General features: G+C 37.5%; 1 protein-coding gene across 1 annotated transcript in view; it reads left to right on the top strand.

Moving 5' to 3' along the window:
• LRRK2 (leucine-rich repeat kinase 2) overlaps positions 1-13,936 on the top strand; it is a 244,601-nt gene that overhangs the window by 177,689 nt on the left and 52,976 nt on the right. The window contains exon 40 of the mRNA XM_006888199.1: positions 8,911-9,101. Within this exon, the coding sequence (XP_006888261.1) occupies positions 8,911-9,101 (191 nt within the window). The remainder of the gene's footprint in view (positions 1-8,910; positions 9,102-13,936) is intronic.

Genomic DNA, 13,936 nt, shown 5'->3' with positions numbered 1-13,936 from the left:
CAGTCACTTGTTATGCATCAGAGTTGGACAATGACTAGGGAGGATAGAAGGAGAACTGACGCCTTTGAGCTGTGGTGCTGGAGAGGAGTATTGAATGTACCATGGACTGCCAAGAAAACAGATTCATCCTAGAGAGGGTTAAACCAGGCTGCTCCTTGGAGGCAAGGATTCTGAGGCTTCGCCTGATATACTTTGGACATGTTGTAAGGAAAGACAGGTCTTTGGAGAGGAACATCATGCTGGGCACAGTGGAGGGACAGCGCAAGAGGGGAAGACCCTCTTTGAGGTGGATTGATTCAGTGACTGGGGTACTTGGGATGGGTTTGTCAGAGGCAATGAGATTGGCACAGGATAGAGCAGGGTTTAGGGCTGTTGTACATAGGGTCGCTGAGTCACAAACGACTCGACGGCACATAGCAACAACAACAACATCCATAATTTAGTATGTTTCACACAATTGAGTGCCTTTGCATACATAGTCAATAAAACACAAATGAACATCTTTCTCATATTTTCTGCTTTTAGCCAGAATCCTTCTGTCATCAGTAATAATAGTCCTTGTTCCAATGTCTCTTCTGATTCCAGTTTGAATATCTGGCATTTTTTCTGTTAATCTACTGTTCCAGACAAATTTATATTACCTTTAGCAAGATTTTTAGTGTCATTGTTCAGTACTTCCCACATCTCATTTAATCACCTTTTCCTTAAATAGGAATACACATGGACCTCTTCCTGTCACTTGACCAAATAACCGTTTTCCAATTTTTTTGAGATAGGCTAGTGAACACAGGGAGGACTTTATCTGTTTGCTTAAATGGGTATTTTTTCAAATCCTAACACCAGTATCTTTAGAGGTTATTAGATGTTCTCTATCAATATCTTTGATCATTTAAGAGTTTCTGAAATGGTCCAATGTAGGCTCATTCTTTTTGTAAAATGACTGTGCTTTCCCTTAATCTTCTTTCTATGCATCCTATATCAATCAAGATTTTGTCCACAAAATCCTCCAGTATTGCAATTCAAGGCTTGAATTTGTTCTTCAGTTCTTTTTGCTTGAGAAATGCTGAGTGTGTTCTTCTTTTTAGGTTTTCTAACTCCAGCTTTTTGCATATTTCATTGTAATACTTTGTCTTCTCATGATGCCCTTGAGTTTGGCTGTTTAGCTTTCTCACTTTGCCAGTTTTTACCCTCAGTTTAGCTTTTCTACGATAAAGAACACATTTCAGAGTATTTTATGACTTTTAAAAAAATGTTTTTCTTCCATTCCCATCTTTTTGATGACCTTTGTTCTTTCTTGATGACACACTCATTTTCAATGGCTCGATTTAATTCTTGAGATGGTTTTTAAATTCAGGTGAGATAAACTCAAGGTCTTATTTTGGCTCTCATGTACCTGTTTTAATTTCCTTTAGCTTCAATTTGAATGTGCATAAGAATAATTGATGGTTCCATAGCTGATCCCTGGCCTTGTTTTGACTGCTGGTACTGTCCCACCATCTCTTTCCACAGATATTGTCAATCTGATTCCTGTATAGCCAATCAGGTTATGTCTGTGTATATAGTATCCATTTTTTTTTCTTCAAAAGATATGTACAATGTATTAATCATTGATTTTGCAAAATTCTGTCTCATTTCTATCATCACCTTAGTGTTTTCTAACCAGTTTTTTGTTTCCAACTTTTGCATTTCTACCATAATTCTTATTAATTAATAAATACTAAGTCACTATTTGTCTATCAGTTTGCCATACTACGGTGGCTTAGGTGTTGCTGTGGTACAGGAAGCTATGCCACCAGTATTTTGGATACCAGCAGGTCACCCGTGGTGGATGGGTTTTGGCAGAGCTTCTAGACTAAGGCTAAGAAGCAGTATTGACCATTCATTTCTTTATAACAAGCCCTCCAAAACTTTATGAATCATGATGGAACATTACTCAGTACAGTGCTGGACGATGAATGTCTCCGTTTCCAAGGCACTCAGACTGCTTCTGGAGAAAACCACCTCCTCAGAGCAGAGTCCATCTTAATGATGATGTAGATGGAGTACAGCTTTCAACCAGTGAATGAACTTCATACACTGATGTGGCCACATTTAAAATTAGTAGAAACAGCTGCAAACATCCGTTAATAATTGAAATGTGGAATGTACAAAGTATCAATCTAGGAAGAATGGAAGTTGTAAAACAAATTAAGTGAAACACATAAAGATTGACACTACACATTAGGGAGCTGAGGTAAATGGGTATTGGTCATTTTGAATCAGGGAATTATATGATCTACTATGCCAGGAATGATAAATTGAAGAGGAATAGTGTAGTATTCATCTTTTAAAAGAGCCTTTCAAGACTTATCATGAAGAAATTGAGGACTTTTAATGACTTTTGAAGCACCCTGATATTTGCATATGAATGAGTTTGTTTACCCATGGTATCATTATAATTATGAAAATGAACCAAGAATTTGTGTTACAGAGTTATCTATCCTTTATAAATACTCTTCTTTTTAAATATAACTGACTATATATTTGCCCAAGAGAGGAAGACTTCTCTGGAGGAAATAGATCTATAATTTAGATTCTTTCTTCTTGCCTATCACTATATTATCTTTTTCTCTCTGAAAGAGAGTTCTGGAAGAGTTCTTGGATTATTTTATTTTAATCTCTTCATAGTCTATAAATTATCTGTAGTGTGCTTCATCAGATGTTAAATAGAAAAGTATACATCAGATATATAAATAATCATAAATTAATGTCTTCTGAAAAAAATCACAAAGATGCTCTTTGTAGGATTGGTTCTGGTCAATTTCTTCTATAATTACTTTAACCTTTTATGTTTTAGTTTTTTATGTTCAGAATACTTTTGGTTCCAAACTTCACAGTAAATTATAGAAGAACAGAAACTGTCTCCTGGAAATATCATTTTAGAGAAGCATAAAGCACTGTACAGTAGTAGCCCATTGAAAGGCACTGATCGGCTTCTCTCCATTCCCTTGCAATAATGTGTAACCATGGAGGGTGGTATGACAAGAATATTCTCATCTTTTCTCCAGTCTTAGATTGGGAGCAGATCTCCATGAAAGTCATGATATGAATGGGTAAGTGTTGATACCTGAGTTGAAAACAATATACTTTTAGGAATAGAGAATGAATGCTGAGTCAAACAATCAGTAGGAATAACTTTTGTTTTAAGTACTATTATTAATAGGTGCCATCTAGTCAATTTTAATTCACAGCAACCCTTTGTACTGGTGGAATGAAACATTACTTGGTCTGTGGAATGAAACATTGTTTGGTCTTGTACCATCCTTGTGATTGCTGTTGTAATTGAGCTCATTGCTGCATCCACTGTTAGTCCATTTCATTGAGGGTCTCCCATTTTCAGCTGACCTCCTACTTACCAAACATGATGGCCTTTTCTAGGGACTGGTCCATTTTGATAACAGGTCCTTGGTACATGAGATCATGTTTGATTCTAAGGAACATCCTGTTGAACTTCTTCCGTTAGATTTGTGCATTCTTCTGGCAATATATGTTATGTTTCATATTCTTCACTAACATTAGAATTAAATGCATAAGTTCTTCTTTGATCTTTCTGATTCATTGTCCAGCCTTTGCATACATGTGGGGCAACTGGAAATACTATGGTTTGGGTCAAGTGTACCTGGGTTTCAAAGTAACATCTTTGCTTTTGAACACTTGAAAGGAATCTTTTGCAGATTTTCCTAACACAATGTCATTAGATTTCTTCACAGTTGCTTCCATGGACATTGACTATGGAACCAAGTAAACTAAAATTGTTGCAAATGTAGCATTTCCACTGTGATAGCTCTCTAAACATGATGTTGCTTATTGACTCAGCTATGAGGATTTTCTTTACCTATTTTGAGTCATAAAACATAATGAAGGCTGTTGTCTTTGATCTTCACCCATAATTTCTTCAGGTCTTTACATTCATCAAGCAAGGCTGTGCCATTTGTATATCACAAGTTGCTAATGAATCTCCCACCTAGCCAGCTGATGCCCTGCTTTTATTTGTATAGCCAAATATGGAGATTTTTTAAGTATGCCATGTAGTTGTTGTTGTTATGTGCCATCGAGTTGTTTGTGACTCATAGCGACCCTATGTACAAGAACCCAAAACCTTGCTCTATCCTGTGCCAGCCTCACCATCTCCAACACACTCACTCCTACCTCCCAGTCACAGAATCAATACCTAACCCTTATTTGAGGTTGCTATGCTAGGGAGCTCTCATGGCCTAGTGGCAAGAAGCTGCACTGCAATCCTGAAGGCATGCAATTCAAGGCCACCAGCTGCTCTGTGGGAGAATGATTGGCCATATCCTCTTGCGCAATTAACTGCCTCTGAAAACCCACTAGAGGGTCAGTTATGAGTCAGACCTGACTGTAGGGTACAACAACAACAACATGCAGGTGGGTGGGACTATGTGAAAGGGATATGTTGGCCTATCTCCAATGGGATTGGCTAACTACCATTCCACAAAGAGATTGGCTAGTTTCAACAATCTACAAAAAGTTTGGCTAGTCTCACCAATAAATTGATGAACTCTAGATGCAGAGAGGTGAATTCTTTCCCCATCAGAGGAGATGGAATTCTTCATGCAGTAAGAGGAGACCTCCTTCTTTACCTGGTAAAATGTAGGACACAATTCAGGATGGCAGCAGCTGCAATGGCTAATCGGGAGAATTGAATTTGAGATGGGACTCGTGGTGGGGAGGGCAGCCAATAGTGGCAGGACGGAGAACTTTGTTGGATAATTGCAGAGGAAGCCGATATTGGCAAGTTTGAGAACTTCGACAATTGTGGGAGAAGCAAATATAGGCAGGACTTAGAATTTGGGAATAATGAAAGCCACAAGGTTCGAGGCTGAGGTGCTTGTGTGTGCATTTTGAGAGCTGCCTTGACTTTATTTTGTTATTAATCTCAATTATAACTTTTCAACTCCCCCAATATGTTTCTGTGTGGTCTGTGAGCTATCAATGTCAGATATTTGACCCAGCCAACCGGTAAGATTGGTGTTAATATGAGTAAAAGGAGGTGTGGGAGCATGAGGGACATGCTTGACATCATGGAGATTGATTTTGTGTTATTGATGCTATGGATGAACATCAATTACCTTGTGAATTTACTAAAGATCATATATGGTACTCCCCACATGGCTCTTGTTCTTTTTGGACTAAACTCCTTTATTTACTTAGCTTTCAGACTGAAAAAGAATGATGAAAGATTACAATCCTAAGACATCTTTCTTGATTTTAAACCATATTTCTGTTTGAACATCTGCCTTTTGGCCTATGTACAGCTTTAACATCAGCACAATTAGTTGTTCTCTTTCTCCACAATGTATTCATAATTTGCTAGGGTACACACAGTCAAATACTTACTTATTCTAGGGATTATTTTCTCCTGAATCTTTACTTATGGTAGGAATTAGGGAGAAGCAAAAGTGGGAGGAAGGTAAACCCAGTACATATTCTTCCAGCGTCTTACACTAGAACTCACTCATTTAAAAAAAAATCTGTTTGGATTTTTTTCCTTGACCAATTTTTTTTTTTAAATATTTTGTGACTGAATCCAAATGACCAATTTCAACATTTTAAAATTACATAGTTCTAATATTTTATTCTTGGAGGCCAAGATGATAAAACTTAGTCTCACATACTTTGAGCATGCTGTTACAAGAGACTGTTATTTGGAGAGGAACAACATGCTGGGGAAGATGAAGGAATGATAAAAGAGAGGAAGAACCCCAAGAGGATTGACACACAGGAGTGATGGACTAAACGTGTCAGAAATTGTGAGGAAAGCATAGGCTAGAACAGGGTTCAGATTTGTTGTTAATAGGGTTGCTATTAGTTGTACGCTACTCTAGGGCATATAACAATAACAGCACAATAATTTATTATGAATAAAGAAATGTTATATGTAAAAATGCTGTGGAGACATTTTGTTACTAACAAAAGGCTACACTGTAGCTCTAAGAATAAATTAAGAAGTAAATTAATATGTATCAAGTGTCTATCAAATTTGGGCATAGTCTCTTTCAGTCCTTAGATAACTTGTACAAGTTGATTTCTCAACTTGGTCATTGATATTCAGTAAATATTTCTCTCTTTATGGACTGTGGTTAAGGAATGATGGAAGTTGTTGTTATGTGCTGTTGAGTCACCTGAGACTCATAGCGACCCTGTGTACAACAGCCCTAAACTCTGCTCAATCCTATGCCAATATTACTGTCTCTGACACACCTATTCCCATTACCCCAGTCATTGAATCAATCCATCTCATTGAGGGTCTTCCTCTCTTGCACTGTCCCTCCACCCTCCAAAGCATCATGTCCCTCTCTAAGTCCCTCCTTGGAACATATCCAAATATATCAAATGAAGCTTCAAAATCCTTGCCTCCAAGGAGCAGCCTGGCTTCACTCTCTCTAGGATAATCCAGTTTGTTCTCCTAGCAGTCCATTGTGTATTCAGTACTCCTCTCCAGCACCAAAGCTCAAAGGCCTCTCAACTCTCCTTTTAACATCCCTAGTCATTGTCCAGATTTCTGGATGTATTGCAAGTGATTGCAAAGACTATGGCCTGGATTACGTACATCTTTCTCTCCAGACTGACATCATTGTTCTTCAGTACTTTGGAGAGGTATATTAAAATTCTTTAAGTTAATTTTTTAAATGAAGGTTCAAAAATCATATTGATTTTTCATACACTCATTGACAGTTCTAGTCCATAGGGAGTTAGTTGACTTAAGGGCCATGTATGTGTCTCTGACAACAAATATTGTTTGCAGAAAAGATTAATGTATAGACAATGAGGATAACCAAGGAAGTAGTAGAAGAACTAGATAAACTAGAGTCTGTAATTTGCTTTTTTAAAAAAATAAAACACAACACTTTGGTTTTCAGAGCTGCATTTTGAGAACTATACTTCTAATCATAAAGTATATTCATTATGCTCTTTTACTCCTTTCTCTTTTTAATAAATTAGTTTCTTTGCCAGGATAGTTTGATTATGATTCTATCTGTATCAATGAAAGAATGCAAAGCTTATGTGCTTTGTTATCTATTTTAACTAACTTAACTAATCAGCCTCAGGGAGAGAATGAAAGGATTTCATCTATAGAGAAAATACAATTGCAGTCTGAAACTTTCTTTCCTGGAAAACCCCCTCTTCGGATGGATATTCAGCCTTTCTTCTTTAGCTTGCAGAACTTTTCACACTTTAGTTTCTTGATAAATGAAGGTGGCATTGATATTCTAGGTCTTTGAAGCTGGTTGTTAAGAAAGATAGTTTCTGCAGAAATCACAGTTTAAAAGATGAATCAATTCAATGTCACATCAACTATAGATTTCAACTAAATTACAGTTTCAGAGAAAAGTATAATATACAGAATATAATGCGTATGGAATTCAAAGCAATGTATATGCTAAAGGAGACTGAAAAGTAATCTCACATAATGGAATTTAGAAAAGTATTGGTCTTAGATTAGAGACCTTACTGTTCAAACTCTTTAGTATCTTTGGCCCTGAGTTTTCATTTAACATGATTTTGCATTCTATTGGCAAAACATTCATAATATCTTCATATTATACACCTGTTTTCTGGTTATTCTAATGACAAATTTATTCCTTCTCACATATTCATTTATTCAAGATACTCTCTCTGTCATTGCCATTTTTCTCCTTTGGATCCACTGGTGGATTTGACCTACCAGAGAGGCACAGAGAAGTTGTTCAGATTGCTAACAAATTAGGCCATCAAAGCTAGAAAGGTTAAAATAAGCTAGTCAATTTTATTCTCATTGGTAGGGACAGATTTAAAAAGTATGTAGGGAATTTTAGATAATGATAAAAAAATGTAGGAAAAATAAATGAAATGGGTTGAAGAGATTGTTGCAGCTATGGAATTATTTTGGTAAGAGTAGCCCCAGGCACTTACTCTGTGGAGGTTTATTGAGCTAAATTCTGAATGGTGAGAAGGTTGTCATGGGTTCCATAAAGATGAAAGAATTTCCAGGCAAACGCAAATAAATATCATCAAACGCAATGATTCAATAGTGGTAATGAATGCTGTTTTAACTGGTGGGTGGTGAATGAAGGGAAGAGATAAAGAAGATGCTATAGTAGAGGTAAGCTGGGGCTGGTGCAAATCAGGCTGTGTGGGATTTTATTCCAAAAGTTGTTGAGAATTATTAGTTTACAGGAGGAAATGATGTTTTATATTTCTATGGAGTTATGCATTATCCTCGGTGGATTTTTCAAGTTCTATAAAAGAAGCCTTGGTGGCATAGTATGTTAAGCATTGGGTTACTAAAGGAAAGGTTGGCCGTTCAAACCTACTAGCCACTCCACGAAATATAAAGCAGTCTCTTCCCATTAAGATTTCTAGCTATGGAAATCCAAAGGAGGGTTGCTAGGAGTCAGAATTGACTCAGTGACAGCAGGTTTAGTTTTGGTTTGAGACGTCATGACGATTACTACCATTCAGTAGCAGCTGTACAGAGTCCTGGGATAAGGGTGAGATGAGCAACACTTGTTTGTGGGACTGCAGAGTGTGTATAGTACTCTCACTAAACGTATTACAGCAGAGAGCAAGAGGCAAAAAAACAGAAAACTTAGATATTTAAACTTTAAGATCTGCAGCACCCCTCCAGGAAAGAGGGACCACAATGAGGCCTCTCTGAGTTCTGGAGTAGATCTTTTCCCTCTCTCCACATGACAAAAGTCACAAAATTTGGTTTTAAAACTTGTTGCTTCTTGTTGAAAAGATGATGAAAGAAGAAATGAAAATCTAATCACCCAGAGGGGGGAAAATAGTGTTGATGCAGGTAAGGTAGGAAATAGTTCAGTAAGGAATTATGTTATATTTCTAATATGATTTGAACTTTTTCAGGAGCTTGTAGTGCTTTGCCATCTCCACCATCCCAGTTTAATATTTTTGCTGGCAGCTGGGATTCGTCCTCGAATGTTGGTGATGGAATTAGCCCCTAAGGGTTCCCTGGATCGTCTTCTGCAGCAGGACAAAGCCAGCCTCACCAGAACCCTGCAGCACAGAATCGCACTGCATGTGGCTGATGGCTTGAGGTATGTAGGTCACATTGTTTTCCATTCAGTGCGTGACAGGCATGGATATGAATTTTTCTTAGGCTCCCAGTAACATATCACAAATAGTTTGGGGACCAAAGAAAGTAAAAGCATTAAAGAAAGCAAGTAGCAACAGTAACAAAAATCCCTATCATCTCCTTGATAAAAGTAATTTCATAAAGTAAGAATAAGAAGACCTAGTAGAGCCTCATAACTAGTAGTGGCAGAGTTTGAACCCAGGATTCCAGAGCCATGTTCTTAAACCTGCATGTATTTACCCACCTCCTTACCTCAATATAGATTATTCCTCTGAGTACCAAGGAAAGGTAATTTATTGCCATTTAGTCATTCTAAAAAAGGAAAGACTGATCCATATTTATGAGGAGATATAAAGTTTTTAGAATTAGGACATTGTATTTTAGAGGACCCTTAATCTTCAATCAGTAACTACCAGAGAGAGGCAGAATTCAGCAGAGCAGATTGGCCCTTACTGATAAAAACATTCAGTAACTGTAGTTTTAGAACTTATTATTATTATTTTATGCTTTTGAAACTGTGGAAAATCTGTGAAAAATGAAGTAGACCCTTAGTGAGATAGATTGACACAGTGGATACAGCAATGGGTTCAAACACAGCAACAATTGTGAGAATAACACAGGACAGGTGTAAAAAGAGTGAGGGCCACATGAGGAATGCAATGTCTGAACTTTATCAACTTCACAGAGGCAAACTATTCTTGCCTACAACATCAATAACACAAAACCAATTCCATGAGTTTAGACATGCCCCCCTCCCCATGTAACCATACCTCCTTCTACTCATCTCAACATCAATTTTACTGCTTGGCTGGGTCCAAAATCCGATGTGATAGCTCACAGACTGCACAAAACCATAGTGTGGGAGTTGAAAGGTTATAATTCAGACTAATAACAAGATATACTCAAGACAGCTCCCAAAATGTGCACCCAGGCACCTCAGCCTTTAACCTTGTGACTCTGAGTGTTTCCAAATTTTCAGTCCTGCTCATATTGGCTTCTTTCCCAAGTGTCCAACAGAGTTCTCAGTCCTGCCACTATTGGCTTCCCCTCCTACTCCAAAGTCTCATCTCACATCAATTCTCCAGTTCAGTTATTGCTGCTGCTCCTGTACCAAAGTGTGTCATACATTTCACCTGATTGGGGGAGGCCCCTCTTCTCTGGATGGGCAAAGAATTCCATGTCTTCTAGTGGGGAAGAATTCCCATCTTTGCAGCTAGAGCTTTTCAATTTATTGGCAAGACTAGCTAATCCCCTTGTAGACTGAGACTGACCAATCTCCTTGTGGAAAGGTAGACAGTCAATCCCTTGTGGATCAGTCAACATGTTCCATCTGCATAATCCTGCCTAGCTACATAGCAACATCAAATAAGAGCAAGAGAACTCGTAATGAAATATAAACTCCAACAGGGCTGTGTTTTTTTTTTTTCTGATGTATACAGTTGTTGTTATAAGTCTTTGAGTCAGAACTGACCCATAGCTGACCTTTCAGTGGATTTTGGAACTGACTTTGGTAGACTCTAGCAATAATACTTGTTGTTATTGTTGTTGATTGCCTTTGAGTCGAGCACAACTCATAGTGATGCTGTGAACAAAAGGCCTGAAGCCTTTTTATAACTACCAACATTTATCAAAGTTCATAGAGTTTCCAGGGGTTTGTTTAGGAAGTGGATGCCACTCTTGCTTCCAAACAATAATACTAATGCACAAAATAATAAGAACTTTTAAAATAATTGGATACATTCCTAAATTAAATCTTTGATTTCTCTCTTCTCCTTGGTTCTCCATCTCATTCAACTAGAGTCTCTACCATAGAGTCATTCTTCATCTTCCCCTTCCTGTCCCACATCAATTTCTTGAACAGATCATTGCAGCTCTGTTACAGTGAATGTACTTCCACAATTTCACACCACTCAAGCCCAAGCCTCTATTACATTTACCTTTGCTCCGTTATACCATGTTTACCCAGAACCCAGAATGATTCTTTCCTAACACGGAAGCATCTTTTTTCCTGTTACCATTTTTGGCCCTCTTAATTTTGTTTATTGTTCAGCTACTTGCATACAGAGGTTGGAGGCATTTGGTGTTCTTTTGTCCAAGAATCTTAAACCCCCAGATATCTTCTTGTTTCACTTCTTTTATTCAAGTCTCTGCTTGGAAAGGGCATTCCTGACCACCCTGTCTAAAAACAGCACCCTATGTCTGTTGGGTACCTGTAGCACATATTGCTGCTCGATATTCTCTGTGTTTTCACATTTTAAAATTTGTTGTCTGTCATTAACCCTGGAGTCTGAATGCCAAGATGGTATGGGCATACCATCTTTTTAACCATTTTATACCTAACACTTAGACCAATGTGTTGGCATTAGAGAATAAAAAAGGATGACTGGCACATAGTAATCACTTGGTGGATACAATTTTTCTTTTCCTTCTCTACTTAAATACTATGTAAGTACCTTTGAAGCAGTATCTGGATATGTAAATGGAATGAGCTGGAAAAAAATAAAAGCCCAGAATAAGACCCTTCACATGCAAACAAATAACCACAAAATAAAACCAGGATTTTTAGCAATTATGTATATAGAAAGTAATAAGCACATAAAAAAAGGTTGAATTCGCTTCTTGAATGTGTCTAGGAAGTATTGAAAAATATAGATTATTAAATGAAACAAGAGTTTAGATTTGAGCTGACATATCTGCCTTTGAACACCAGAGGGACCCTTGTGTTAAACTACTTTGGGAAAAGTGCAAGTGCTTGCTCATGTCTTTCACAAGCTTCTTGGCCACTTTTTTTTTTTCCTTTTCACTGACTCCAAGTCCAGGTTCTGTTTTGGAAATAAACAGAAGAACAAAGGAGTTGCATTGACAGTAAAACAAGTAAATTTCTAGTTCTATCCTGAAATACAATGTTGCGAGTGATCGGATATTATCAGTAAACATAAAAGGAAGATCGATTTAATACAACTTTTATTCAAATATATGCTCCTACATCTAGAGCCAAAAAGGAAGAAATTGAAAATTTTTACCAAAACTTGCAGTCCGATATTGACTGAACATGCACTCAAGATGTGTTATTGATAATTGATTGATGACTAGAATGCAAAAATTGGAAATAATGAAGAAGGAATAGTAGTTGGAAAACATGGGCTTGGTGATAAAAATGAGTCTGGAAATATTATGGGGGGAGAGTGCCCATATTTCTTATTTGGAGCCACTGGTAGATTCAAACTGCCTACCTTTGGATTGGAGGCGCAACTTCCTGCACAATAGGCCACCAAGATTCTCTTATAAATACACATTACCTATATTTACCATATAAAGTAGTATAACATTTACAAAATTGAATTAATTGCTTTTAATGCCTCTTTCCTTTATGAAGATACTGCCATATTTCTCTCATGTCCTCTTGTTGTGAAGCCAGAATTTTGTAGCTATATTTACCTTAACCCTCTCATTATAAAAGTTAGTATTTATTTCTCCTTCCGGTCCTTGATACTATCTTAGATCATCTCATAATAAATCCATTTTGCCCATGTGATTACAGCTATATAGGCAGGGAAGTAGCAGAAATTAAAGCTGGATTCAGAACAGATCATGGAATGAAAAATAGTATTGCTGATGTCAGATGAATCTTAACTAAAAGCCGAGAATACCAGGAAGATGCTTACTTGTTTTTATTGACTATGCAAAGGCATCTGACTATGTAAAATAACAAATAATGAATTACTTTGAGAAGAATGGGAAGCTCAGAACACTTTATTGTTCTAATGCAAAACTTACAGATTCAAAAAGCTGTTGTTAGAACAGAATAAGGGTATATTGCATAGTTTAAAATCAGGAATGGTGTGCATCAGGGTTTTATCTTTATACCTGTGTAATCTGTATACGCAGTAAATAATTTGAGAAGCTGTACTATATGAAAAAGAATATGGTATCAGTATTTAAAGCCAACTTATAAACAAGCTGCCTTATGCAGATGACATAATCTCACTAAAATAGAAGACTTGCAGCACTTATTGAAGAATATCCAAGACTAGAGCCATCAGTACATAGGGTTTTCAGAGGCCTGCTATTTCAGAAGTGGATGGCCAATCCTTCTTCCTAGTCTGTCTTAATCTGAATGTTCAGATTTAGAGAAGTATCAGACAGACCAGCATTTTATAGAAAAAGTGAAAGGTATATCCCTTCTTGTGGAGTTAATCATTAGTATCAGTGTTGTCCCTGCCTTTGGCACACGTGTCTTTACCCACTTATTTCCCTGCTCCACCATCCACCAGGATACCCATCCACTTTTACCCACTCCCTTCATATCTATCTCCCATTGACCAGCCCTTGATCTAATGGCTTATATATGAAGCTTCCTTGTCTTCTGTGATTCCAAACACGTCAGCTGCTGGTAGTTCCTTATGTTGGGACCAATGTCTCTGAAGTTTAGTGGTAATGTTTCCCGAGCGAAGGCGATGTGTCTTGTAGATAGATGTATAGATGTATAGGTGTATAGATAGATTTTTCATGGTCAGAGGGCCTGAACTAATGCCACGTGGTTTTGGTGTCTCCAATGTTACCTCAGAAAATGGGCGGGGAGTTTTACGGACCCTTTAGCTGCCCAGCTTCAATCTCATTGATTTCACATGCAAGCAAGATTCTACTGAAGATTATCCAAAAACAACTGGAACGGCACATCTGCAGAGAACTGCCAGAAGTTCAGGCTCAGTTTAGAAGGGGTCGTGGTACTAGGCATACTGTAGCTGATGTTAGATGGATCTTAGCTGAAAGCAGAGAATACCAGAGGAATGTCTA

This window comes from Elephantulus edwardii, unplaced genomic scaffold, assembly GCF_000299155.1.
Source record: "Elephantulus edwardii isolate Elephantulus edwardi_28Jun2011 unplaced genomic scaffold, EleEdw1.0 scaffold00065, whole genome shotgun sequence".
Classification (NCBI taxonomy): Eukaryota; Metazoa; Chordata; class Mammalia; order Macroscelidea; family Macroscelididae; genus Elephantulus; species Elephantulus edwardii.
Note: the sequence above shows the minus strand (reverse complement) of the source record. Positions and strands in the feature narration are given on the sequence as shown.